Source organism: Monodelphis domestica, chromosome 4 (genome assembly GCF_027887165.1).
Source record: "Monodelphis domestica isolate mMonDom1 chromosome 4, mMonDom1.pri, whole genome shotgun sequence".
NCBI lineage: Eukaryota > Metazoa > Chordata > Mammalia > Didelphimorphia > Didelphidae > Monodelphis > Monodelphis domestica.
In genome coordinates this window covers 58,945,052-58,972,124 of record NC_077230.1, presented here as the reverse complement: position 1 = coordinate 58,972,124, position 27,073 = coordinate 58,945,052, and the positions used below count along the sequence as shown (strand labels likewise).

General features: G+C 37.4%; 1 protein-coding gene across 2 annotated transcripts in view; it reads right to left on the bottom strand.

Moving 5' to 3' along the window:
* The window catches only part of CEP97 (centrosomal protein 97), a 39,824-nt gene continuing 12,751 nt past the window's right edge, over positions 1 to 27,073 (bottom strand). For both annotated transcript variants that reach the window (XM_056793416.1, XM_007507909.2), the window contains exons 7-11: positions 17,694 to 17,858; positions 16,724 to 16,857; positions 10,549 to 11,311; positions 8,423 to 8,498; positions 1 to 6,221 (exon numbers count right to left, since the gene is read on the bottom strand). In XM_056793416.1, coding sequence (XP_056649394.1) covers positions 5,502 to 6,221; positions 8,423 to 8,498; positions 10,549 to 11,311; positions 16,724 to 16,857; positions 17,694 to 17,858 — 1,858 coding nt within the window. In that variant the 3' untranslated portion in view covers positions 1 to 5,501. The remainder of the gene's footprint in view (positions 6,222 to 8,422; positions 8,499 to 10,548; positions 11,312 to 16,723; positions 16,858 to 17,693; positions 17,859 to 27,073) is intronic.

Sequence of the window (27,073 nt, the reverse complement as noted above, 5' to 3'; positions counted from 1 at the left end):
TTTGTTTTGTATAATATATGTCCTTTAATCATTAAAATCATGAATAAGAACCATTACTACTAGTTTAAAAAAATAGATTAAGGACTGAAGCAAAGATACAAATAATTAATTTAAAGTTAGAACCTCAGAAATACAAACTAAACAAGCATAATTTTAAAAGTCAGCAGTCATAAAAAATACATACAGTATAATCACTTTAACCACATATTTTCTACAAACTTTAGAGAGAAATCTGATATAAACCACAATCAAGTTAATTTTTAAAACTCATATTATATACATAAACACTACTTCTCCCTTCAAAAACAAAGAAATGGAACTGTAAGATTAACAAAGCCACCAGAGAATGATTCCACCATCTACTACAAACAATGGAGCGAATAAGATTCAGAATGTTATACAAGAATAAAAAGCACCTCATTTTTTAAAAAATACAATTAAATAGAGGGATACTGTCCAAGACTGTCATTTATTTATTTTTTACTGTGATATATTTTGTTTATGAAATTTTAATATGGCACAAAAGTTTCCATCTTGGAAAACAAACTTCTATTAATGTGTTTTTTGACTAAAATTTCTCTTTAATTCCAAGTAGTCATAAACTTTAACAAGAAGCGACTGTGAGGAGGGAGCACAGTATAACAAATTTATCTCAACTCATCAAAACAGATGAACAAAAAAACCTTACATTAAAGAAGCAAATCACTTGGTTTATCAATATGTTGCTAATCTTTTTCCATGTTTTATTTTCATATAGTATCCATTTCCTGGGAATATATTCTGCTGTATTTTCATACTGTATCCATTTCACTACAGTTACAGTATTTCATTTTTTAGATGATACAGCTCCTCTTCTTCTTGACTATCTTGAACTGAAAGCACTGTGGTATTTAATACAACTATACAAAATTATCAGAATGGACCACGAAAAATTAAACAATTGCTTAAGTCCAGTTCCTAAAAACACTGAAAGATTGGGAATAAGACTTAGATACATAGAAACACACCATTACAAAGGGTTTTGTTTTTGTTTTTGTTATTTTAACAAAAATACCCCACACACAACACAAACCCCACTTCAAGATACAATTTACAAGATCAATGGCATCCACCTTATTGGGGAAGGGGGGGAAGCTATCTGAACATTCACAAAAATACCTTTGCCATCAATTTACATTTTTTTTCAATAACATGCATGTTATGAGGGCTTTTTACAAACAAATATATAAAACCAAACTAGAATATTATATATATATAAACACACATATATAGACTAGCCTAACAAGTGCTTTTTGTAATTAGTAAAGTTTGAATTTTCACGTCTAGTTGGTTCAGTAAACCTTGGGGTTTAAAGTGATGAAATTCAGATTTCACTAGAAACACTTTATATTGATCAGCAACATGTCACTTACATTATCAGATAATGTTCCTTGCTCAAATTATGATTATATTTCATCATAGTATCAAGATGACCCTGGATTCTCAAAGTCTAGGCCATAAGCTCAAGCTAGAAAAGTTTCTAATACAGGTCTAACAATATACATGACCTAAGGACTAATATAGATGACCATCCAAGGATTTTTTTTTTGGCTTCAAAAATTTGTGAAACTATTTACTAAGATATGGAGACATCTCAGATGATAGGATATCTTATTCATGCTGATGAAATGATCGATCTTGATATGTGGAAGAAAGGACCCTTTGCTAAACTTTTTACATAGTTTCCATTCTTTTTTATCATACATAATTAATATAACTATGCTTTTTAGAAAAAAAATCAGAGTCCTCTTTTTGTTTTTTTAATGACTACTCTATCTTCAATGATAGAACTGTTTTCAAACACAGAGAGAAAAATACAGGGAAACCTATTATCTACTCACTGCTGTAAAATACAAATTTTTCATTTCAAAAAATTTAACCAAATTTCAAAAGCTCAGTCAAGTGAAGCAACATTGTTGTATTGCCCCTAACCCGTGGCTAAAATGCTTTAAAACAAGGTCACTAAAGTCAAAGAATAAGTTTCCATAACATCCCTTTCTGCCAGCTACCAAGCCTTAACTACATTAGCCTCTTAACCCAACCAACCTATTATACTCTGTGACTATTGAAGCAAACATTTTATATATGTTAGTTTTTTAACTATTATAAGCCCCTTAGATTTATATATTAAGTCTGGTCCAGCCACTTCCTACATTCTAACTTTAAATTTTTTTTAATTTCACCTACATGCTAGATAAAAAGTAAAGATCCATAGGGGAAAGTGGAAGGGATGTCTTAATATTCTTGTACTCCTAAACTTTAGTACTTGTAAGAGATGAAATTATTAAGTTGATGTGGCATTTTGCTAAATCTTCATCAAATTAAATTCCTTTGAAGGCTAGTTTTATGAAATGAAATTCACATATCAAAAGAAAAAAATAATTTAGGTAAATATTAGTGTATGAATGAGCTTAGCAAAAAGAAAAAGAAAAAGCTGTGAACAAGCTAATGTCTAATTACATAATACCGAAGTAGGAAATTTTAGCAGCTTTTATGGATATTTTTAATATAATGAGAAGTAAGACTTTGGCACTAGGGCAACAAAGGGTGGTTTTTCTTTAACTCCTAGTGGAAAATTAGGCACTTCATTGTAAAAATAGAAAAATAGGGTGCATTTAAGAATAAAGGTAAAATGATCCATAAAAGAAAATTTGCATTATCCAAAGCCCAAAAACATTTCAATTATTGTTGAACATGTAACCAATAAGACATGTTGCACAAAATGGGGAAAAACATCTACATAATATACCCACTTAACAACTACAAACATTTCACGACAATGTTCACTTTAGGATTTGAGCCAAAGAAAGCAGATAGAAAATTTCCTTATCAAAACAATCTGTCTGGATCCAGAGAATTCTTAACCTGAGTTCTAATTATTCACAAACACACAAAAAATAATTCCAGCATAAATATTAGGTTAGCTACGTTCTGGAAGATTTATTTTACATAATTTTAGAGAATGGATTCCCAGTGAGTTACAGGGAATGACCAGTAATAGGTCTTTAACTTCTAATTTAAGTCTTGGAATATCTTAGTAATGTCAAAGTTCTAAATGGTTGTAGTCCTAGGAATCTGAATAGGAATTATAATCTCTAGCACAATTTAGGTGCCTCCTACAATGTGAGGTCCTTGCTATCCTTCATGGTTATTAGTACTCCCTTCCTCTTGAAATTATTTTTACATGTTTTATATTTATTTACCTGGGTACATTAAATCTCCCAACAGAATATAAACTTGAGAGTGAAAATGGAAATTGCTTCATTTTTGGCTTTGGTATCCCTAGGATCTTATACGGTAGTCAAGGTTTAATAAATCATTATTAAATGTCCTTGTGGTAAAAAGATATTAGAACATTTTTTTAATGAACTTTCAAACAGTTAAAACATTTCCCAAAAGTTAGAATATCCTTGTTCTTATTTATGGATTTTTTTTTGTGACATTCAAAAGAAAATATTTTCTTTGTGCATTTGGAAAACTTTTTAACCAAACAAATGGCAAAAGATGGGTTTTCCCATCTTAATGACCATTAATTATTCTCCAAAATGTGGCATTTTTTTAGAGCTTTAAGTGGGAAATATTTCCCTAAAAAAAAGTTAGCTCAAGTTCTTCAATTAGTATGTATCTTCAAGTCTGTATATGCCTTACCAAAGAGCAAAATTAAAAAGAGAAGTGTGTATGGGCTTCAACGTCCATAACCAAATCTGAGTACTAATTCCTTCCTTCTCCCCATTCCTCTCAAAGAAGAAGGAAAACATTCCCTATTTAAGTGGAGATGAAGCAGTACAGGGTAATGGGAAAAGGAAATATTTGGAGTCAGAATACCTAGGTTTGGGTCCCAGCTCTTATACCTACTAGATATGTGACCCTGGGTGGGTAAATCACTAAAGAAAACAGATTTCACCAAAAGGTTTATCTATAAAGTGAATGTCATTTGAAAGACTTCAAAATTCTCATAAATGTACGGAATCGACTAAGCAGGATTTTAGAGGACCAAATGTGAAGAGGAATTCATGCATCTCAAAGAAGCATAAGTGATGAATGTGAAGCCTTCATTCTCAGCCATGGCTAAGGTGTTGATTTGGCAGGACATCTAATCCTGGGAACTATTTGTGCCTGAGTGTGGTAGAGCCCTCCAAGCTCGTATCGGTCTGATTGGTCATACTTACACATACTGTACATTGCCCCAATGTAGTGATGCCATTTTGGTCCTCTTGGAGTATGAAGAATAGCCAACCAACCAACTTGTTTGTTTTGGGGGGGAGGGGAAGGTTGTCAAACAGGAAGTGATAGTGATAATAAAAAGTATTAATCAAGTACTTACAAACGAAACAAAATAAAATGACTTTAATATATTTCTGCTATCTCCAAACCCAAACAGGATTTACTAACTCCCTACTACATGCAAGGCACTATGCTGAGGATAAAAATAAAATAAAATAAAAAAGCACAGCAAATGTAAAGAAAGTGCATTGTAAAGTGCCATATAAATGGGAGCCATTATTTAAAACATTGATAAAGGTATGTAGCTGGGAAACAAGTCAAGAGTGGTTAATAAAAATACACCTCATTCTGGTAGGTTTTTAAAGTGAAGAACAAGAACACATACAGTGGTATCATTAGCAGACTCATTGATCTTTGTGCTTGCTTGCTTCCTCCCATCTGAGAGGATTGTTTCAATTATTGCTTCCTTAAGTCATCTGCACTTCAGGGCTAGATGAAACACTTTGCTGTTGAAGATCATGCTCTTAAGGATATTTTGCTCTTCACTAAAGATACTTCTTAAGGCAATTAATCATCTTTACTGAAGAAATTCCATAGCTTCACTGTGTCCCACTGGATTTGGGCAAAGGTTTTTCCCTGACTCAAACAGTGAAAACTAAAGCAAGGCTGGAATCCTCTTGCCACGTCAGGAGGTGAGGCAGCCATCTTGTTTCCTTTCCAACACCTCACTGTTCTGTACATACTGCTTCATTTTATTTGATTTCTTTTTCGATAAAATGTATTATATTAATTATTTTCCCCTTTAACAAAAAAGAACAGTTTTCTAAAATAATGCAAAAACCATTTAGATAAAATTTCCTAAATTCAAAGATGCTTTAGTTTAATTCTCTTTGGAGGAAATCATAATAGTACATTTCAAAGAAGAAAAAGCTATTTTGATACAGTTCAATTGCTAAGAAATAAAGTGCATACAACTTTCGGTAAAAATATTTTTCAGTATCATATAGCTCAATATTTGAATATACAAGATTAGCAAAATGCTGTCAAAATGAAGCCTCAATGCAATATTTGAAATCTGAAAAATAAGAGTTGAGAATATAAATTCTATATAAATTATGAAGTTGTTTTTTTTAAAAAAAAACAACAAAAAACACACACACGCCTGAAATAAAATATAAGTACAACTGAAAATTAGAAAGAATTAAATAATTTCTCCGTTTTCCATGGCACTGGGCACCCTACACAGCAATACCAACAGGCAGCACCTGAAATGCAGAGTCACACTCTGACTGATGACTTTGAACGTCTGCATTTGATTTACAAGTCTCCAGGGTCTGACTGGTTTCTTCTTGCAAAGGAGTAACTTTGTCATCAGCTACATCCGCAGCAATAGCAGAGTCAGACAAGGCATAGGAACATGGAGCCGAAGTACCTTGAAGGTCTCTGTCTTCTATGCCACCGTCCAGACCGATCATCTCATTAGCATCTTCTAGCTGCTGAACTGAATTTAAATACTGCTCAAGAAGACTGTTATCCTGCTCATTATTAGAGCTCGCTGTATTCGAGTTCTCTTTATTACACTCGTTGTACTCTTCACTGGCATTGCCTGTATCTGATTCTCTGAAATGTCTCACGGTTTCTATGGAATTGCCCATTAAAGAACTCTCACTGCCTCCCACGGAACTCTTTTCAGAATCAAATGAAAACTGTAAGTGAACTTGTTCTGTGAGGGAAGAGTGAAAGCCGGAGTCTGGGAATTCGATCAGGACTTTGTCATGAGCAGCTTCAGCATCTGAAACAAACCAGTCCGAGGCACAGGCTGAAGAAGGCTCCTGACTTGAGATAAAGGAGGGAGAAGACTGGGAAGACAACAGGGTACTTGATGCGGGAGCACTAGGCTGCCAGGCAGAGCGGAGGTGCTGGTTCACCGTCTGCTGCCAGTCTTGTAGCGATCTCACCTGCAAGCACAGAATGGGGGCTCGTTATGAAGGAGAGGCTCTGTGATTACGTGGTGGACTTTAAAGCACAAACATAAACTACCTCCAGGAAGGCATGCCCTGAGGCTACTTTTCCAATAAGGGAGCAGTGTCCATGTCTACTTAGCCCAGTTACGAGTTACTCAGGTGGCGAACTCCATGCTTCTGAGGGCCCCATCCACTAGGTTTAATGGCTGCAAAATATACTCCTAGTTTCTGCCTTATGTTTACAGTATAAGCACCTTGACCCCAAAGGGAACTGGGTGAGAAAACAGGGATTAACCAAATGAAAAAATAATTCAAAGGGATAGTAGGTCACTAGTATTAGCTTTCGTGTCTTTTCTTTTTTGAAACCCTTACCTTCCATCTTGGAACTGACACTAAGTATTGGTCCCAAGGTAGAAGAGCGTTAAGGGCTAGGGGTTGGGGTTAAGTGACTTGCCCAGGGTCACAAAACTAGGAAGCGTCTGAGGCTCTATCTGAATCCAGGACCTCCCATCTCTAGGCCTGTCTTTATTCGCATTTTTCTGTATGAAACACAGAATATGTCTTTTATAAGTAGGAGATAAATATGATAAAATAAATCCAGAGAATAAAAGCAAAAAATACTATATGGCTTTAAATAATACAAACTATAATCAATCATACTTTGGGTATGCTGGCAGGCAAAAGTTTCCCAAATGTTAATTAATGACAGAATAAATGTATTCTCTGAAAATATTGCAGTAACTCCCTAGTCACTAGATTGTTAAATCACATGAAGATTTTTAAAGTCTATAGGTCAAATTCCTGCTACAAATACCATCACAAAAAGATTGGATGTTCTTGGATGATCATCCAAGCAGTATTTGACACACAAAAAACTCTTGGTGCAGAAAATTCAGATGATCTCCTATAAACAAGAAGTCAACCTGTATTCATCTGACAAAGCAGCTTACACTATATTTCTTGGGATGATCAGTACTGTAGCCATTTACTTTTTAAAAATTGAAATCACGGTACAGCTAGAAGGCTCAGTGAATAAAGAGCCAGGCCTGGAGACAGAAGATCCTGGGTTCAAATCTGGCCTCAGATACTTCCTAAGCTGTATGACCCTGAGCAAGACACTTAACCCCCCTTGCCTAGTCCTTACCACTCTTCTGACTTGGAACAAATACTTAATATTTACTCTAATCGGAAGGTAAGAATTTTTTAAAAATGAAAAACTCAAATCATATTCAAATGCAAATTAAATACTGCCCTACAAAGTAACTAGATATGCTACCAAAAAAAACCCTTAAATGTGGTGGTTGCTATTTCCTGGAAGGAAATGATAGTTTTTCTTATAAGCCTCAATCAACAAACATCTATTATGTCATTTTAACATTCATTCATCCAATAGTGGAAAATATCTATCAAATCCATAACACCACACTAACTGGAGGAAATACAAAATTTAGATAAAATACTTCATAAATCTTCCAAACACAGATAACAACATTATACAGGATTACAAGGCAAATGCATCAAAAAGATATAAAACAAAGTACTTTGTAAGGGAGTTCTGAAATAGTAGAATCATTCCATACAAGGGGGAGGGAAAAGGAATGGTAGTGGTTAAAAGCTTCAGGAACTTTTGGCATTTAAGTTGAACTTAAAATATGAAGAGGAATTCAATGGATGAAGAGACATAAGCAAAAGGAAGAGTGTTTAGAGGGCAGAAAGTAAACTTTTTTGCCCAGAGAATTGAATAGGAGGAATAAGAGCAGTATGAGATAATGGCCAAATTTGGAGTATATTGAGTGCAAGGCAGAAAAGGCTTAAGATCTAGGCCTAAGAAGTTTGAAATAAAGTCATTAATACATATAATATAATTATAATCAAACCTTGCCCTGTCTGCCTAACAGCATAGTTTCATAGAAATTCTATTAGCCATTTCCCTTCACCTTTGAATTTTATCTTCATTTTCCCAAGTTATTCAAAAAAGAGTTGTTGTTTTTTTCCACATGATGTAAAACTAATATATCACCCATTTAATCTACTACTCCCACTTCTAAAATATATGGCCATTAAAGTACCAGTTATCCTTAATCTTTGCAAAGGATAGCTAACATTTCAGGGAAAGTATTTAGACTCACTCCTTCTTCTTATAGAAATGTATATTTTATTTACATAAAGAGGTAAATCAATGGAAAAGAGTTTACCTGGTTCCAAAGAAATCTGACAGCCTCTTCCTGTACCAGCTTTTGAATATGCTCTTCATCTCTTTCTTTTTTCAATCTACAATTCAAAATGTTCAAATTGCTCACAGAAGGCTCACAAGAACTTGGTTACTATAGCTAGTGCACACAGTTTCAAGAAATTAAATTTCTAACAGCCCAGTGATGATCTGTCTACTCTATCTCATCTTAAACATAAACCCTAAATGGAAGTACAATAGCTATATGAAAGTCTTAGCAAATATGAACTAATATCACAGCTAACTGATAAAGATTTTACTCATTTCTACATACCAGTACGTGGAGCAGTAACACGGTAACAATAACAATCAGAATACCATACATAAAACAAAGTACTAAATAATTTTATCTATGATTGTGAGAAATTAATCCTAGTAGGTATCTCTGTATTCTTTAATGCCAACTCATGGATGCTGAAGAATGATGTATATAGTTTTAAATTTACCTCTTCAAAGTTAATGAAAGGTGGACTGTGATTCACACTAGGAAGGAACCAGAAGGTGGTGTTCTGGGGAATTGAATATGTCAAAACAAAAAAATCCTTAACAAATTTTTCAAAAAGAATAAAATTAATGGAAAGTTACTTAACAGATTTCCCTGTTCAGCATTAATTTTTTAAAAAGAGGTATATTTTAGAAACTTTAACATACTCAATAATTTTCACCTGCCCTTTCATACTTATTTTGGAATAGTGCATCCACAACCCCAGGTGAATATAATAAACTTGATGAATCCTTTAACTCAAAGAAGTCAATGCATTTACATTTTAAATTAGACAGCCTAAATAAATATCATTTTTATTCAATACAAATCTATAAAATTTTAATTATTTTGCCTATAAAGTAAATGGATCATGTGAGTTATAAACTTAAGGAAAGGCTCAGCAAACTTTAAGATCCTATTAAAATGTGACATTATTATTGTTAATATTATTACAGAAGCAAATCCAACCAACACTCTATTTTCTGAAAAAGGCTCCAGCATCCTCTGACCTCCTGCTGTTTTTGGACTGATTGTGTAAAAGCCCTATACTCCCTACTGTTTTTATTTCCATCTCTTCTCACTCTAAGAGAACATGAGCTCCTTGAATACAAGGACAATTTCATTTCAGTCACTCCATCCAAGCATTTGCCAGGCCCTGGCACCCAGCAAGCACTTAACAAATGTTTGGTGAATGAATGAGTTCTTGCCCTTATAGTTCTTTTGCACATTTAGAAATGAATAGACTTTTATTTTCAAGGAAATCTAATTTCACTTTGTTGCCACAGATAACAAGCCCTATTATGCCCTTGTAGTAAGTAAGTCTTCAGGAATTTGTGTGAAGGAAGTTATTGAGAGGACTTTGATCATGAGGATAGAATCAAAGCTTTGGTGCCCCCTGTAGTCAGCAGGAAAAGCCAGCAATTGAGGTAGGGGACAATGAGGCAGGAGGCAGGCCAGATGTCCCCTGGGCACTCAGGTGAAAGAGACTAGGCCATAGTTGCCTCATAAGGCCTGATGTGTGAGAGTCAGTGGGCATAGAGAGAGAGCTAGATAAACTGAGGCCAGACCAGATTTGGCTCTCTTGTACTTCTGAGTTGGAGCTATCTGAGGTTGACTGGCTCTACTGTGATAGAGTACGGGCTGAAAGCCAGTTAAATGGAGGCTATATATTGATCCTTTCTTTAGGAATGATAGATCCATTTCCTCACTCTGCTCTCATCCTCTCCTTTCTGATTAATAAAATATTAAAATCTATGATGAGTCTCCCCATTTTTAATTTTTATAAGGTGCTGCTGCTGGGAAATGTATCACCCTACAGCCAAACTGGTAATGAGTTTGTTTATACTTAGCTGGGTTGGCCTCTCTGTGCAGTCTCCTGTGGGCCCACCTCCAGTGTGACAGAGCCTAGCACAGCGCTCCAGGACCCAGCTTATCCCCATACCACAAAGAGGCATTAGAAGAAGACCTGGGGGTAGGTTTCCTAAAAGAAAAAATCCTCTTGCCCAGTAAGGCCAGCCTGTATCTCGGCTCATGATCATTCAATGCTATGAAACAGTTAGCCCTCTACTCACAAGCAGGGTACAGCTAGAACAGAACTCCCCACCCACCTTCTCATTTCATCCGTTAAACAAACAATGTGCTCTTGCATCCTCCTCAGTCGGATTTCATAGCGCACTTCTTTGGCTCGGGGGTGGTGGTTCCTGATATAAAATCCCCTCCAGCAAGCCTGGAGCTTGGTGGCAGCGTCATTCATTCTTCGAAGTGTGGCAGAATCTTTGTCCACAGCAACAGATCCCTCAGGTAAAAGCCTGTGGGGAAGTTTTTCTGAAATGATTTGAGACAATGTGTCTTGATTAATAAGCTGTGTGCTAGAAAGCCTGAATCCCCCCGGCCCAGCAAAGGCCATGGGGGAGTGACTAATGCAGTCCCTCGAGACTTCACTTGCCATGGCCGGCTCAGGGCGCAGCAATATTCCATCTCTGCCATCGGTCTCTGGGTTCCCCTCACTATTTTCTGGTTTAACTGAACTCTCTTTTGAAACCCACAAAGCCTTTTCTACTTCTTTATCGACATCCGGTTTTTTCATTTCTTTCAGAGATTCAATCACAGTGCCATCATCTTCCAGATCCAATCTCAGTTCAATAGTAGGAGATACTGGGGACAATCCTGAGGCAACAGGCATAAAAGTAGACTCTGAGGAAAGAAGACTACAGTTCAGCTTGTCTTCATCTGTCTGTATGTCCTCTAAATGTAGGTCATTTCGAGAAAACCTTGCAGTCTGTACTGAGGCTGACAAGTTGCTTTTAATAGCATATAAGTGATCCTCATGGGCACTTGTCCCAACCCAAGAATTTACTTGAATGACAGGTTCTAAAAGAAAGAAAGATAGTTTCATTTGAGTAACTAAGAATTTAAAGGGTCTGTTTTGACCCACAAATTCTGCATTTATATCAAATCTCTAAAGAACAAAAATGAACAAGTTATAAAATAACAGTGATTCTCCATAATATTTCCCAAATTATAACATCTTCTAAAAATTCAGTGACTTCAGATTGTTTTACTTCATAATTCTTAATAAGAGTCATCAGAATGTGTAAAAAATTTGTTATTTTCTTAATTCCAAAATGGTAGTGCTATAAAACTGTTAAAAATAATTTAAAGTAATCAAAGGATGTAAACAAATTGTTCTCAAAAAAGAATTGCAAACTATAAACAATCATAAGTATGATCATCCCAAATTACCCATAAGTGAAATATAAAAAAACACTTGAGATTTCACTTTATACCCAGAAAATTAACAAAAATGGCAAGAGAAGAAAAAAGCCAGAGTTGAAAGGATATCAGAAAGTTGGACACATTGGTATTCTTGGAGGTATGACAAATATATAACAAATACACCTATCCAGCAAAACAGATTCCAACATCAGCCATGTCCAAAAAATGCAAGTCTCATTTTGTACTGAGTCTGTCAAGTAACCAGCATGCTTCAAAACCAGCCATCTGGAGTCGTGGTCCATTACTGCATTGATCAGGGTTATTAAGGCTTTTGAATTTGTTTGTTCAGTGTTATTATTGCATAAATTACTCTACTTGTTCTCTCTGCATCAGTTCATACAAATCTTCCCAGGTTTTCACTGAAATGGTCCCTTACCTCATTTCTTATGGCACAATAATATAATATTACATTCATAAACCATAATTTTTTAGCTATTCCCCAAATGATGTACATTCCCTTAGTTTCATTTTTTACAACTAAAAAAAAAATGCTATCAATATTTTTTATACAGAGGTCCTCTTTCTTTGATTTCTTTGAGGTATAGACCTACGAGTGGTATCACTGGGTTAAAGTACATACACAGTTAAGCAACTTTTGGGTATAGAGCTCTAAATTGCTTTCCAGAAAAGCTAAATTAATTCACAGCTCCACCAACAGTACATTAATGTGCCTGTTCTCTGATAGTCCTTCCAGATATATCGGTTAGTTCTATTGAATGTTTATTTCTTCACTCTCTTTTATATTGTTACTAGGGCAGCTTGCTGGGCAAGAAAATGATAAAGATGGTTTGGGAAATCAAGGTGACAGAAAAACAAATAAAATCAACAAAAATTTAAGAATTTCTAAATATAAAAGTTTGATCTATGTTCTAAAACCAAAGTCTTAATAAAAACCAAATATAGGGGCAGCTAGGTGGCTCAGTGGGTTGAGAGCCAGGCCCAGAGACAGGAGGTCCTAGTTGAAATCTGACCTCAGGCACTTCCCAGCTGTGTGACCCTGGGCAAGTCACTTGACCCCCATTGCCTAGCCCTTACCACTCTTCTGCCTTGGAACCAATACACAGTATTTATTCTAAGACAGAAAATAAGGGTTTAAAAAACAAAACAAGGAGACTTCTAGATAAATATGGCCACAATCAAGACGTGAATTGCTGCCTCTCCCCAACACCCAACGAAATAGACTACCTCAAAAGAACATAAAAATCATCTTTGGAAGAATGGAGGGACTATACAGTAGGGCACGGGGCATGGGGTTTGAGCATTTCCACACTATAAGAAGGAGAAAAAGCTTGCACCCAAATGTGATCTGAACTACCCTTCCCCACCTCACCTACGGAACCAGAGTTGGGACCAGCACACTCACCAGAGACAGCGAGTGAGCGAGGGACCTCTCTGTAGTGACTGGGGGGCACACCAGGGTCCTTGGGATCTAACTAGAACTGCCAGGGAACTACCCCTCAGAGTGATTTCACAGGAGACCCCTGTGCACGGGAGAGCACAGACTGTGGGCGCGCTAACAAACTGCGGACGCAGAGGCTCCAGAGCCTGCCTGAGGCAAAAGCTCCACTCCTCGCTGTAGGGGGGGTTGAGGGGTACACCAAGGCCCTTGGGAACTGACAAGGACTGCCAGGGATCTATCCCTCAGAGCGGTTTCACAGGAGACCCCTGCACACGGGGGAGCACAGAGAGCAGGCACACTAACAAACTGCGGACACTGTGGAGATGCCAGAACCTGCCAGAGGCAAAAGCCCCGCCATGTAACTCCACAGAAAACCTGCCCATCTCACTCAGATTTCTGACTAAAAAGGAAAGGGAAAACCACCAAAGGGATGGCTCATTGTGCCCAAGACCAACCCTCCAAAAGGAACAGGAAAAAAGTGACTATTGAAAGCTTTTACAGAGGGAAAACCCAGGCTACAGAGAAAAAAGAGGATGAAATTCAAACAAAATCAAAACATGCCCAAAAAAATGGAAATTGTCCACAAGCTCTGGAAGAACTCAAATTGGAGCTTATCCAAAAGATGGAAACCTTCTGGCAAGAAAAATGGGAAAAAATTCAGAGAGGTCAACAGTCTGATTGACAAGAACTCCCAATTGGAGAAACAGCTGGAAGCCTCAAACAGCAGAGCAGACCAAACTGAAAAAGCAAAACCAGTCCTTAAAGATCAGAATTAAGCAACTGGAAGACAATGATCTTGCAAAACAGCAAGAATTAATGAAGCAAAGTCAAAAAATTAATTAATTAGAAGAAAACATAAAATATCTCACTGACAGACCAGGAAAACAGAGGAAGGAGAGACAATTTGAGAATCAGTGGTCTACCTGAAAAACCAGAGATAAACAAAAATCGATGCCATACTACAAGAGATCATCGAAGAAAAAAGTTAAGATTTATACCAGGAATACAGGGATGGTTGATTATTGGAAAATCATCCACATAAATGACCATATCAACAAGCAAACCAACAAAAATCACATGATTATTTCAACAGATGCAGAAAAAGCCTTTGATAAAATAAAACACCCATTCCTATCAAAAACACTAGAAAGCATAGGAATAGAAGGGTCATTCCTAAAAATAATAAACAGTATATATCTAAAACCATCAGCAAACATCCTCTGCAATAGGGATAAACTAGAGGCATTCCCAATAAGATCAGGAGGGAAACAAGGATACCCATTATCACCTCTATTATTTAACATTGTACTAGAAACACTAGCAATAGCAATTAGAGAAGAAAAAGAAATTGAAGGTATTAAAAATTGGCAATGAGGAGACCAAGCTGTCACTCTTTGCAGACAATATGATGGTCTACTTAAAGAACCTTAGAGAATCAACAAAAAAGCTAGTGGAAATAATCAACAACTTTAGCAAAGTTGCAGGATATAAAATAAACCCACATAAGTCATCAGCATTTCTATATATCTCCAACACATCTCAGCAGCAAGAATTAGAAAGAGAAATCCCATTCAAAATCACCTTAGACAATATAAAATACTTGGGAATCTATCTGTGGAGACAAACATAGGAACTATATGAACACAACTACAAAACATTCTCCACACAACTAAAACTAGACTTGAGCAATTGGAAAAACATTAACTGCTCATGGGTAGGACGAGCTAATATAATAAAAATGACCATCCTATCCAAACTTATCTACCTATTTAGTGCCATACCCATTGAACTTCCAAAAACCTTTTTTACTGAATTAGAAAAAACTATAACAAAGTTCATTTGGAAAAGGGTCAAGGATATCCAGGGAAATAATGAAAAAAAATACAAAGGAAGGTGGCCTAGCAGTCCCAGATCTCAAACTATATTATAAAGCAGTGGTCATCAAAACAATATGGTACTGGCTAAGAGACAGAAAGGAAGATCAGTGGAAAAGACTTGGGGTAAGTGACCTCAGCAAGACAGTCTATGACAAACCCAAAGACCCCAGCTTTTGGGACAAAAAAACACTATTTGATAAGAACGGCTGGGAAAATTGAAAGACAGTGTGGGAGAGATTAAGTTTGGATCAACACCTCACACCCTACACCAAGATAAACTCAGAATGGGTGAATGACTTGAACATAAAGAAGGAAACAATAAGTAAATTAGGTGAACACCGAATAGTATACATGTCAGACCTGTGGGAAGGGAAAGACTTAAAACCAAGCAAGACTTAGAAAGAGTCACAAAATGTAAAATCAATAATTTTGATTACATCAAATTAAAAAGGTTTTGTACAAACAAAACCAATGTAATCAAAATTAGAAGGGAAACAACAAATTAGGAAACAATCTTCATAACAAAAACCTCTGACAAAGGTTTAATTACTCAAATTTACAAAGAGCTAAATCAATTGTACAAAAAATCAAACCATTCTCCAATTAATAAATGGGCAAGGGACATGAATAGGCAATTTTCAGGTAAAGAAATCAAGACTATTAATAAGCACATGAAAAAATGTTCTAAATCTCTTATAATCAGAGAGATGCAAATCAAAAAAACTCTGAGGTATCACCTCACACCTAGCAGATTGGCTAACATGACAGCAAAGGAAAGGAATGAATGCTGGAGGGGATGTGGCAAAGTTGGGACATTAATTCGTTGCTGGTGGAGTTGTGAATTGATCCAACCATTCTGGAGGGCAATTTGGAACTATGCCCAAAGGGCGATAAAAGACTATCTGCTCTTTGATCCAGCCATAGCACTGCTGGGTTTGTACCCCAAAGAGATAATAAGGGAAAAGATATATATACAAGAATATTCATAACTGCGCTCTTTGTGGTGGCAAAAAATTGGAAAATGAGGGGATGCCCTTCAATTGGGGAATGGCTGAACAAATTGTGGTATATGTTGGTGATGGAATACTATTGTGCTCAAAGGAATAATAAAGTGGAGGAATTCCATGGAGACTGGAACAACCTCCAGGAAGTGATGCAGAGCGAAAGGAGCTGAGCCAGGAGAACATTGTACACAGAGACTGATACACTGTGGTACAATCGAATGCAATGGACTTCTCCATTAGTGTCAATGCAGTGATCCTGAACAATCTGCAGGGATCTAGGAGAAAAAACACTATCCACAAGCAGAGGACAAACGGTGGGAATAAAAACACCAAGGAAAGACAACTGCTTGACTACAGGGGCCAAGGGGATATGATTGGGGATGTAGACTCCAAATGAACATCCTAGTGCAAATGCCAACAACATGGAAATGAGTTTGGATCAAGGACACATGTGATACCCAGTGGAATCGCGGATCAGCTATGGGGAGGGGTGGTGGGAGGGAGGAGGACAAGAAAATCATCTTTGTTTTAAATGAATGATGTTTGAAAATGACCAAATAAAGTAATGTTTAAACTTAAAAAAACAAAAATAAAACAAAATAAAAACCAAATATATAAATGTGTATTATATGTGTCTGCATATATATACATACATACATATATATATATGTACACACACAAACATGGTGCCATTTATACCCTTTACAAAAGCACATGGCAATCTTACCATTTTCCAGGCTTATTTGGCACCCTGAAGTTGGATCTGAGGCCTCAGGTGCAATGGCTACCTCAGTTTCACTAGCAGCTGAAGATGAAGATTCTTCATTTTGCTTTTGACACATCAATTGTCTCTGGTGAAGCCTAAAAACCAATAACATATCAATTTTAAATTACAGTTTACATCAGGTAGCGGCTCCCTCCCACCCCACCACCTCCGAAGTTTCACATCCTTATCTTGGAAAACTGGGAAAGAAAGGCTGGAAAGAACTTTCCACAAGGCACTTACTTATATATATTAAATCCTTTAAGGCTTTACCCAGAAATGACCTGATCTCTACATAAGACATGACTAAATGATCTGATGTCTTCATAAGCAGGTATTTAAACACATCTGTAAAGATATATTAATTAAAAATAGAAATATGCACGTGTATGCATACACAATGTGTGCGTGTATGTGTATGTCTGTGTGTGTATGTCGCTCCCTTTCACTCTGCCTATCTGGACCTCTTCCTGCTGGACTTCATTCAGCAATTAAAGGCAATGGGGCCGTAATTTTTATGGCTGGACACACGATGTCTCCACTTCTATAACCCAACAATAATACGGAATCTTTTTTTTAAAAAACCCTAGACTGGTTCTAGATTCTATACCAAGTATCAGCTCCAAGGCAGAAGAGTGATATGGGCTAAGCGTCTGGAGTTAAATAACTTGCTCAGTCACACAGCTAGGAAATATCTGAGGTCAGGTTTGAACCCAGGACCTCCAGTCTCTAGGCCTGGCTCTCAATCCACTGAGCCACCCAGCTGTCCTGAATACCCAGTGATGGAAGGTGCAGTACTTGTTGTAGGCATCCATCAACAAGCATTTATTAAAACCTATTATCTGTCAGATACTATGCTGGGAAAACTCTCACTATATGTTGGAATTAGAAGCACTAACACTGAACCTAACTGCCATAAATTTTACACACTCACCTCTGTTTGCTCAGTATCTTCTCTAGTTTGGCATCCTCTGCAGTTTGAAGGCCCAGAGTAGAAGTAAGAGGACAAACAGTTGCCAGATACTGGACCAGCTGGATGTGCTGACCAGGTCGGTATGATCTTCCCTTGCCCTGGCTGTAAAGCCACTCAGCTTTCAAACTGAAAAGAGAACCAATAAAGAAGAGTCTAGGATGGCATGACCTGTTGTGACTGCTGACCTCTTCAAGCCTCATCCTCATCTTATGACATCAAGACATGTTTTCATCAATAAGATACTACAGAAAGGTCAAATGTCCAGCCTACAGATAAAGCTTGAGGGGAGCTCTGGCTTCTGGACCCTTTTATTCATATACTTCAAGCTAACTTCTGAAAAAAGTCTTGGTAGGCTTTTCTTTCTTCATAAAATTCACAAACTGTCTTAAAAATTGGTCTATCCTGCTGCACCAAAAGAAACAACAATCAGGCAAATTAAAAAAAAAAACTTGGAAAGAACTATATGGGATGTTGAACAGTGAAATAAGTAGAACCAAGAGAATGTTATACACAGCTACAGGTTTAATACTTAAAGAATAACTTGTGAATGCTACTTCCAGAGAATGAACTGAAACAGGAAATAGGAAAGAACTAATATACATCTGTCTCCTAGATGATGCCTTCTATGATACAGGGAGGGGAGGAAGGGGCTGAGGCATTTGTAAATATATTAATATAAATTTAAAAACTTTTAAAAACTGGTCTGTCTGGTTCACTCCTCTTACTAATTTGGAGGCATTAATGATGACTGCAAAATTGGGGGTGTTTTTGTGGCAATTCTGCACCAACACATAGATGGAATTCTATCATTTTGACCCAGTATTCTGTGTCAGATCTATTCTCATTCTGAAAATTACTTCAAAGATATAAAAGTCCTCTTGAGCCTTTTAAAATGCCTAGTTTATGTCCACATCACCACCAATATGCATATCACCTGCCCAGTAGAGACTCTACCACAGACTGTGAGGAAAAAGATAATTTTTCTAACTGCGTAATGGGCAAATACACTCTGTGAACATATTGGTCCCTGGAACATAAAATACACTTAAATTAGTTCACTATGATTTGTCTACATTCCAGAATGGAAAAATTGGTTCTCAGAAGCATGGTTGAATTGAGGTGACTATGTAAGTTCTGGTTAGTTAACTGTCAAGACTAATGTGAGGGGGCAGCTAGGTGGCTCAGTGGGTTGAGAGCCAAGCCTAAAGACAGGTCCTAGGTTCAAATTTGGCCTCAGACACTTCCTAGCTATGTGACCCTGGGCAAGTCACTTAACCCCCATTGCCTAGCTCTTCCTGCTCTTCTGCCTTAGAACTAACATTCAGTATTAGATTCTAAGACTGAAAGTAAGGGTTAAAAAAAAGACTAACATGAAAAAGTTTTCTTTGTATTTATAAAATAGTATAATTATAAGATGTAAGTGAATCATTTGTCAGCATTATTAGCATTTATTTTTATATTATCAGCATAATACTGAAGAACCACAGCTCACCCTCCATTGTATTTTAGCATTTAAAAAAAGGCTGGTTTGCTTTCAGGAAATTGCAAAGCTCCTTTAATAAACCTAGAAAGCAAGGACCTTCTTTTTAAGTCAGAAAGGATGGTATACTGTGCAAGGTACATTTTATGTACCTATAATATATAATCCTATGTATTGGAATGAGCACTGACTCTAGAGCCCAAGGACCTGGGTTCAAATCCCATTTTTTATGACTTTATTGCCATGGGCAAAGTCTGATGACTCCCAGCACTTTATGTTACCTCAAAGAAGTCATTTAGCCTCTTAGAGCATGTTTTCTCAACTGTAAAATAAAGGGATTGGATTAGGTACCTTCTCATGTCCCTTCCAGTTCTAGATCTAGGACCCTATAATATTATTTTTTAAATTTGGATTTTTTTATTTTAATAACAAATTTCCACATAAGTTTTCTGAAGTTATATGATTTATATTGTTTCCCTCCCCTTTACAGGAGCTGACAAGCAATTCAATCTGGGTTATACATGTATTACCAAGTAAAACATCCTATGATATTCTAATGAGGCTATAAGCCATGGAATACTGAGATCCCCAAGTAATCAAAAAAAATGTATCTCTAAGAGAACAATGGAAGAAGACAAGATGGGTATGATCAGACAGATTCAATGCATAATTCAGAGCTAAAAAGAAGAACCTCAGTAAAGGATGATGACAAGGAAATATATGACCCAACAAGAAGACGGGCAGGTCAAGGACAAAATAGAGAGGAAAGATGATAGGATGTGCTCCAATGGCATCCTGACAATAATATCAGGAGAAAGTGAATGGGACACTCAACTGCACATGGGGCAGGTCCCGTGAGGTGACCTCTTGGGAGGTCCTAGACAAGTACTGCACAAGATGGTCAAGCTCAAATGGATTGTGATGTGTATCACTGAATGAATGAGCACTTATAAAAGGCTTGTCTCATGGCAGTACCTATACTGAGTGCCAAATACAAATACAAAGGGCAGGTGTACCTGCTCTCTATGAGTTTAGATTTTAATAGAGAGAAACAAGAACTTGAATAGTGGTTAGGGAATGAATGGTACTTTGGTTTGGGAAGTCACAGGGATGGTAAGTGGAATCAAAGGAGTAAAATGCACTGATGAGATCCCAGATTGACTTAAGTATGTGAAGTATTTACCAGTGTTTGTCTTCTCCTACTGCCAGCTCCCCCAGTGCAGGGACCAGGCATCCTATGGCCTTGGAACCTACACAGTAGTGTTTCCCACACAGATTATCTGACATATATCAAATATGTTCAAAGAGACAACACACAACAAAGAGTATGCCTTTTGTACTCCTTCCAAAAAGTATCACTGTTCTCTACGGTTCGTTCCCAATATTTCAACTCAGGAACATAAGGTCTCCTTTGGGAATAATTGCTAAAGTCTATGTAGCAGAGATCTCTAATGTATAGAAAGAAATAATAGCCAGGTTCTGGTGAAGTCAACAGATTATCACTCGTTTTTATGCTTAATCAGCAATTCTGAGACTATTCACTATTTCAAGTGTCTCAGATATAATAATCATGTAGCCAACATTCTGCCCACTTAAATCTATTAAAGAAATTTAAAGGACACTAACTAACTGATGCATGGTTTTTGTAATGGTAGAGAGTTATAAGCATCAATCAATAAACATTTATGAAACACCTATTATGTGCTAGACACTGTGAAAGGGAATTTTTTATTCCCTTTGTCTATATTAATTTAATCAATCAAGGGCTTAAAGTATCCCTACTTAACACTTAGTAAGTCACTAACATAAAGTTCACAGGCCACAAGCACACACACACACACACACACACACACACACACACACACAGATGTGAGGAGAGCTGATGGGTGGAGAAAACTGTATATAAGCATGAGCCTGAGAGAGATTCACTCTTTTGATTTTTGAGCTCTTCATGCTTGGAGCATTCTTTGGCTCTTCATTCTTGGCGGCCTTTAGCCTAGGGAGTGTGAGCTCTGGTGGGATTCTTGGAGGTCTGTGCGCTGAAAGTTCTCGAGGTTTTTCAGTGTCTTTGGCTCTTCAGAATTCAGCTTCCTGATCTGGACTTTGGATTCTGGTGAGATTCTAATTTAGATTCTCATTCACCTTCTGGAGGCACTAGGATTAGGTCTTAGGGTATTTTTAGTTGGTGATATTTTCTACCTCTTTCCTATATTTCCTACTTTAATATCTCTACCTTGCTGTAAATAAAGCTACTAATCAGCCCACTGACTCATAGTTTAACTCTAATTTTTATAAACAGCAACCATAACAATTCTTTTTAAACATTATTATCTTTGTCAAACCAAATTTTCAACTATTACATTTGGCCACCCAATTTTAATTATTATAACACCATGCTAGGAACACTTTCATTATACATTGGAATTAAAATTACTAATACTATATAGGAGTATTTTACATAAGAACCTGTATGTTCTTGGTAATACCAATTAAACTGAGTGCACATAAAATCAAAAAAATAACTCCCAGGCTCCTGAGACGCAAGGTTGAAAGGTAGACTTGGAAAATGATCTGAAGATTTTATTCACCCTATTTGCTCTTCTTTCATTCCTCTAGCTATATAAACAGATTCAGAGCAATACTACAATCACTGCAAAGTTTAATACAGAATATTTAAAGAGATCCAAATCCAAACAAAAATCATTTAGAAGTGCAGGTACTTAGACTTTGCATAATTATGTTCTGTTTTCCTTAAAGCACCCTTTAGCTTCAACTGGTTTAAATGCTCTTCAAAATCCCTACCCATAATCCCTCAATTAATACAGATTTGAGAATGTTATTTTCATCCTTCCTAGAGGGAAAAAACAGCATTTCAGAAATGGACTATATCACCCATGCACACTGAAAATAATAAGACTGAATTAATAATCAAACTCCCTCAAACACAAACTAAACACTTATTGGAGCACCATCTACTGCTTTAAAAAAGGAGTAATCTCCCTCCTAATTTAGGTAGTCTGGGACTTAAATGAGCTACTTACTGACACCTCTGGTTAAGCAATGCTAAATTCATTCTACTCCTTGCCATCTACTAGTGTCAGGAAGATGTCTGAGAGAGAGAAGGGCAGGGAGAAGAGGAAAGAATGCTTGCTGGAAGAGAAAGAGAGGAAAGAAAACTCCTTCCAGCTGTCATCTTACTAGCCAACACTTGTCAAAGTAGTCAGTTACAAAGGAAAGTAGATGGAAAGGGGGAAAAGAAAAGAGGGTCACTGAGGCATCTTTTTTTAAAAAGAAAAGTTACCTTTCATCTTAGAATCAATACTGTACACTGGTTCCAATGCAGAAGAATAATGGTAAGGGCTAGGCAATTGAAGGTTAAGTGACTTGCCTATGGTCACATAGCTCAAAAGTGTCTTAGGCCAGATTTGAACCCAGGCCCTCCCATCTCTAGGTCTGGCTCTCAATTCCATACACACATACTTTTTTTAAACAGACAGAGAAGCACAAGGGAAAGGTCAGAAAGAAAGAGAGAAACCCAGGTTAGCTTTGATAGCTATAGACTGATTTTATAACAAACTTAAAAAAGAAAACAAGCTATATGTGAGATATACACAGTTTCGTGTATAATCGTCTTTCTCTGTTCTATCACATATATGTAAAATGCCTATTTTATTTGGTGTCTGTTAATAATAGTTCAGAATAAAAATATTTTAAAATTTTAAAAATTGTTTTAAAGTGGAAGAAAAGGCAAGCCAATGTTCCTTCCTTCCTTATCCTTTTATAAAGAGGAGACAGGAAGGGATAGTGAAAGGAGGAGAAAGGCAAAGGTTTAAAAAAAAAAAGAAAGTAATCCTACTCCACTCCTCGCTAACCCCCATTCAACTTTTAATTCCAGAACAGTACCTCCCTCCACCAATTCCTCACCCTATAACCGTTTGAGGACCCCTCTCCCTAACCTCCTGGTTCTAATGGAGCCCTTGACCTAGACTTGAAGGTAGGGGCATCCCTATTGCCAGCAAAAGGTTTGTGGTGGATGTAGAGAGGAGAAATTCTTAATTTCAAACACCAACGTTATAAGTTGGAACTCAATGCATTTTCGCATAGAAACAAGTTTATATACATGATGGTTAGGCCTAATAGTACTGTACTTCAATTCCAATACAGGTTACAAAGGCTTCTGTGGACTTTTGGGGAGGTAATTACCATGTGGGTTTTGCCTAGATTTGGTAGGAAGAAGAATAGAAACATGCATTTTTTTTAAGCACCTATTGTTTGCCAGGCACTGTGCTAAGTGTTTTACAAATATTATATCATTTGATTCTCACATCAATCCTGGAGACATAGTGATTTGCCTAGGGTCACATAGCTAATAAATACCTGAGACCAGATTTGAAGTCTAGTCTTTTTGACTCTAAGGTACTGAAATTAAGATGTATATAATTTTTTAAAAAAAGAAACACTATACAAAGAACTATAGATTAAAAGCAACAAATGCTACACTCTATACCAGCTACATATGTTACTCTAAACATTCTCGGGTTTTATACTGTTTCCCTTTGAAACTACCCCATAATGCTCATCTTTTTTTTAATCACATAAACCCCACTCTCACTACTTCAACCAACCCTATCTTACTGTTCCCACTCACACTGTAAAGCCATTAAACCAACTGCCCCAGGTCAGCCTCAATTCCAATCCCTCCTCCCTACCAGCTCAGTTCAATCTCTAATTCTCACTCCAGGAAAATTTCTGCCTGAGTCCACCTGAGTAGTTCTGACTTTCCATTGGGAATTCCAGACTGTTCAGCTTTTTTTTTTACAGTATCTTCACCAGTTAAAGTTCTGTTTTTGTGGAATCAATCAGTGAAGTTCATCAAGGTACATCTATGGAGTAAAAAACCTGCAATTCTAGAGAAAAATTGTCTTCTATATCTAATATTCTTTTTATATACCATAAGGATTCTTTACATGCCTCTGACACATAAAATGGGAAAATGTTTTATTGAAAAATGTAGAACGAAAAATCCTGAAATGCGATTTCATACCCAAATTAAAAAAATATTTTTAAAAAATGTATGCTTATTCAAAAACAATTAAGAAAAAACCATAAGGAGTTTGGAGGTCCCGTTTTCTCTTTCTTTTCTTTTTTTTTTAATTTCATTTCCCCATCTCAATCAGGATAGAACTGCAGAGAATATACATGAACCTGATCACTGTACAGGAAATCTGACCTACTTGGTCTCTAATTTAGAGAGATTTGACCCTCCTAAAGCAATCTGGTGACCCCCCTGCTCCCAGAGGTTCACACTACTGATACTAAAATATGGATACTCATTCTGCAAAGTCCATTATAGTTCAAAACTCCTCAGTTCAAGAGATTCATCAACTTCAGATTCCCTGGTAGCTGGGAGTATAGGCATGTGCCTATTTTCTTTAGAGATACAATACCTGAATATGAAAATAAAGTCCCATATTGCAACACTAATTAAAAAAACTATGCCCCTTAAAAATAGCTGAGGTAGGACTTCCAGTCAAGATGGCGGCTTAGAGAAAGCTAAAGTTCAGATCTCCTGAAACCTTTTCTTACCGATCTCAAACCGAATGCTCCTAGGGCACCGAAATTCAAAACGATCAACAGCATAGACCCTGGGAGTCCTCCTCCTGGACCTGGACCTGGATGAAAAGGTACGGCCCCCCCCAAAAGCCAGAACCCGAGACCACTTGGTCCTAAGGGGTAGGCAGAAAGAAGGTCCTAGGACCCATCCCCACCAACCCAGAGCGCCGAGTCCGAGTCCGAGTCCGAGTCCGAGTCCGAGGCAGCAGAGGCAATCTCAGAGCCCCACGGCCTGCTACTCTGAAGGCCACATCCTGAAAACAACCTAACCCAGTCGAGGGGGCACCCAGACAGCAGGGAAACAGAGAGGGACGGGGGAGCTTGTAACCCCCTGGGAGGAGCCCTTGGAGCTCCGGGAAGCCGCGGCCCCTCCTCCTCAGAGAGCAGGGTCTTCTGAAACAACAGCAACCCTCAGGGCTGGCAAAAGGGCCTCGGGAGCCGGCTATTCTGAAGGCCACATCCTAAAAACAACCTAACCCAGTTGAGGGGGCACCCAGACAGCAGGGAAACAGAGAGAGAGGGGGGAGCTTGTAACCCCCTGGTTGGATCCTTCCATCGGAGTCTCACGAAAAAAGTCCCTGCCTCAAGGCATACTAAATTCAACCCAGGGAAAGCTAATCTCATTAGGAGCCCTAGGAGCTCCGGGAAGCCACGGCCCCTCCCCCCACAGAGTGCTGGAACAGGAACAAGGGCCAAACTAGGCTTAGAGAGTGGAAGTAAGGCAATAGGAAGGAGCCAAGGAGAGGAGGGCAGTAACAGGGACACACCAGCAACTCCTGGCTTCCCGGGAAGACAGAACAACAACTGCATAGAACGGACAATTTGCTTAGGGCTAAAACCTCTGAACACCAGACAGAGCTAAGAAAAGCTAGTTCCCCCCACTCAGATAGAGATGGCAAACTCCACAGAAGCACAAAAGTCCCAAAATTAAAAAAAAAAAACAAGAAAAAGGGGGCGACTTTGGACACATTTTATGGAGCAAAAATACAAAACACAGAGGAGATAGAAGAGGAAACACAAGCAAATGCTCTGAAACCTTCCAAAGGAAATGGAAACTCTCCACAAACCCATGAAGAATTTGAATCTGAAATGATCAAAAAGATGGAAGCCTTCTGGGAGGAAAAGTGGGAAATAATGCAAAAGAAATTCACGCATCTACAAAACCAGTTTGACCAAACTGAAAAGGAAAACCAGGCTTTAAAGCAAGAACTAATAAAGCAAAGCCAAAAGAGCAAGAAATTAGAAGAGAACATAAAATATCTCACTGACAAAGTGACAGATTTGGATAATGGAGGGAAAAGAGATAATTTAAGAATAATTGGACTTCCAGAAAAGTCAGAAATAAACAGCAAACTCGACATCGTAATACAAGAGATAATCAAAGAAAATTGCCCAGAGATTCTAAAACAAGGGGGCAATACAGCCACTGACAGAGCTCACAGAACACTTTCTACACTAAACCCCCAAAAGACAACTCCCAGGAATGTAATTGCCAAATTCCAAAACTCTCAAACAAAAGAAAAAATCCTACAAGAAGCCAGAAAAAGACAATTTAGATATAAAGGAATGCCAATCAGGGTCACACAAGACCTTGCAAGTTCTACTCTAAATGATTGTAAGGCATGGAACATGATCTTCAGAAAGGCAAGAGAGCTGGGTCTCCAACCAAGAATCAGCTATCCAGCAAAACTGACTATATACTTCCAAGGGAAAGTATGGGCATTCAACAAAATAGAAGATTTCCAACTTTTTGCAATGAAAAGACCAGAGCTCTGTGGAAAGTTCGATATTGAAAATCAAAGAGCATGGAATACCTGAAAAGGTAAATATGAAGAAAAGGGAAAAGGAGAAAAATGTTATCTTCTTCTTTTACTCAAACTCTCTTCTATAAGGACTACATTTATATCAATCTATGTATACTAACATGTGGGGAAAATGTAATGTGTAAATAGGGGGAAAAGAAAGACCAAATAGAATAATCTTTCTCACACAAAGATTCACATGGGAAGGGGAGGGGAAGAAAACTCCTATAAGAAGGAGAGGAAGAGAGTTTTTACTTAAACCTTACTCTCAGAGAAATCAACTCTGAGAGGGAAAAACATCCAGATCCATTGGGATCTTGAATTCTATCTTACCCAACAAGGGTAGGGAGAAGGGAAAACCAAGGGGGTGAGGGGGAGAGGGAAAACAAAAGGGGAGGGAAAGAGAGGGGGAGAAGGGGAGGGAACAAAAAGGGAGGGACTAAAAA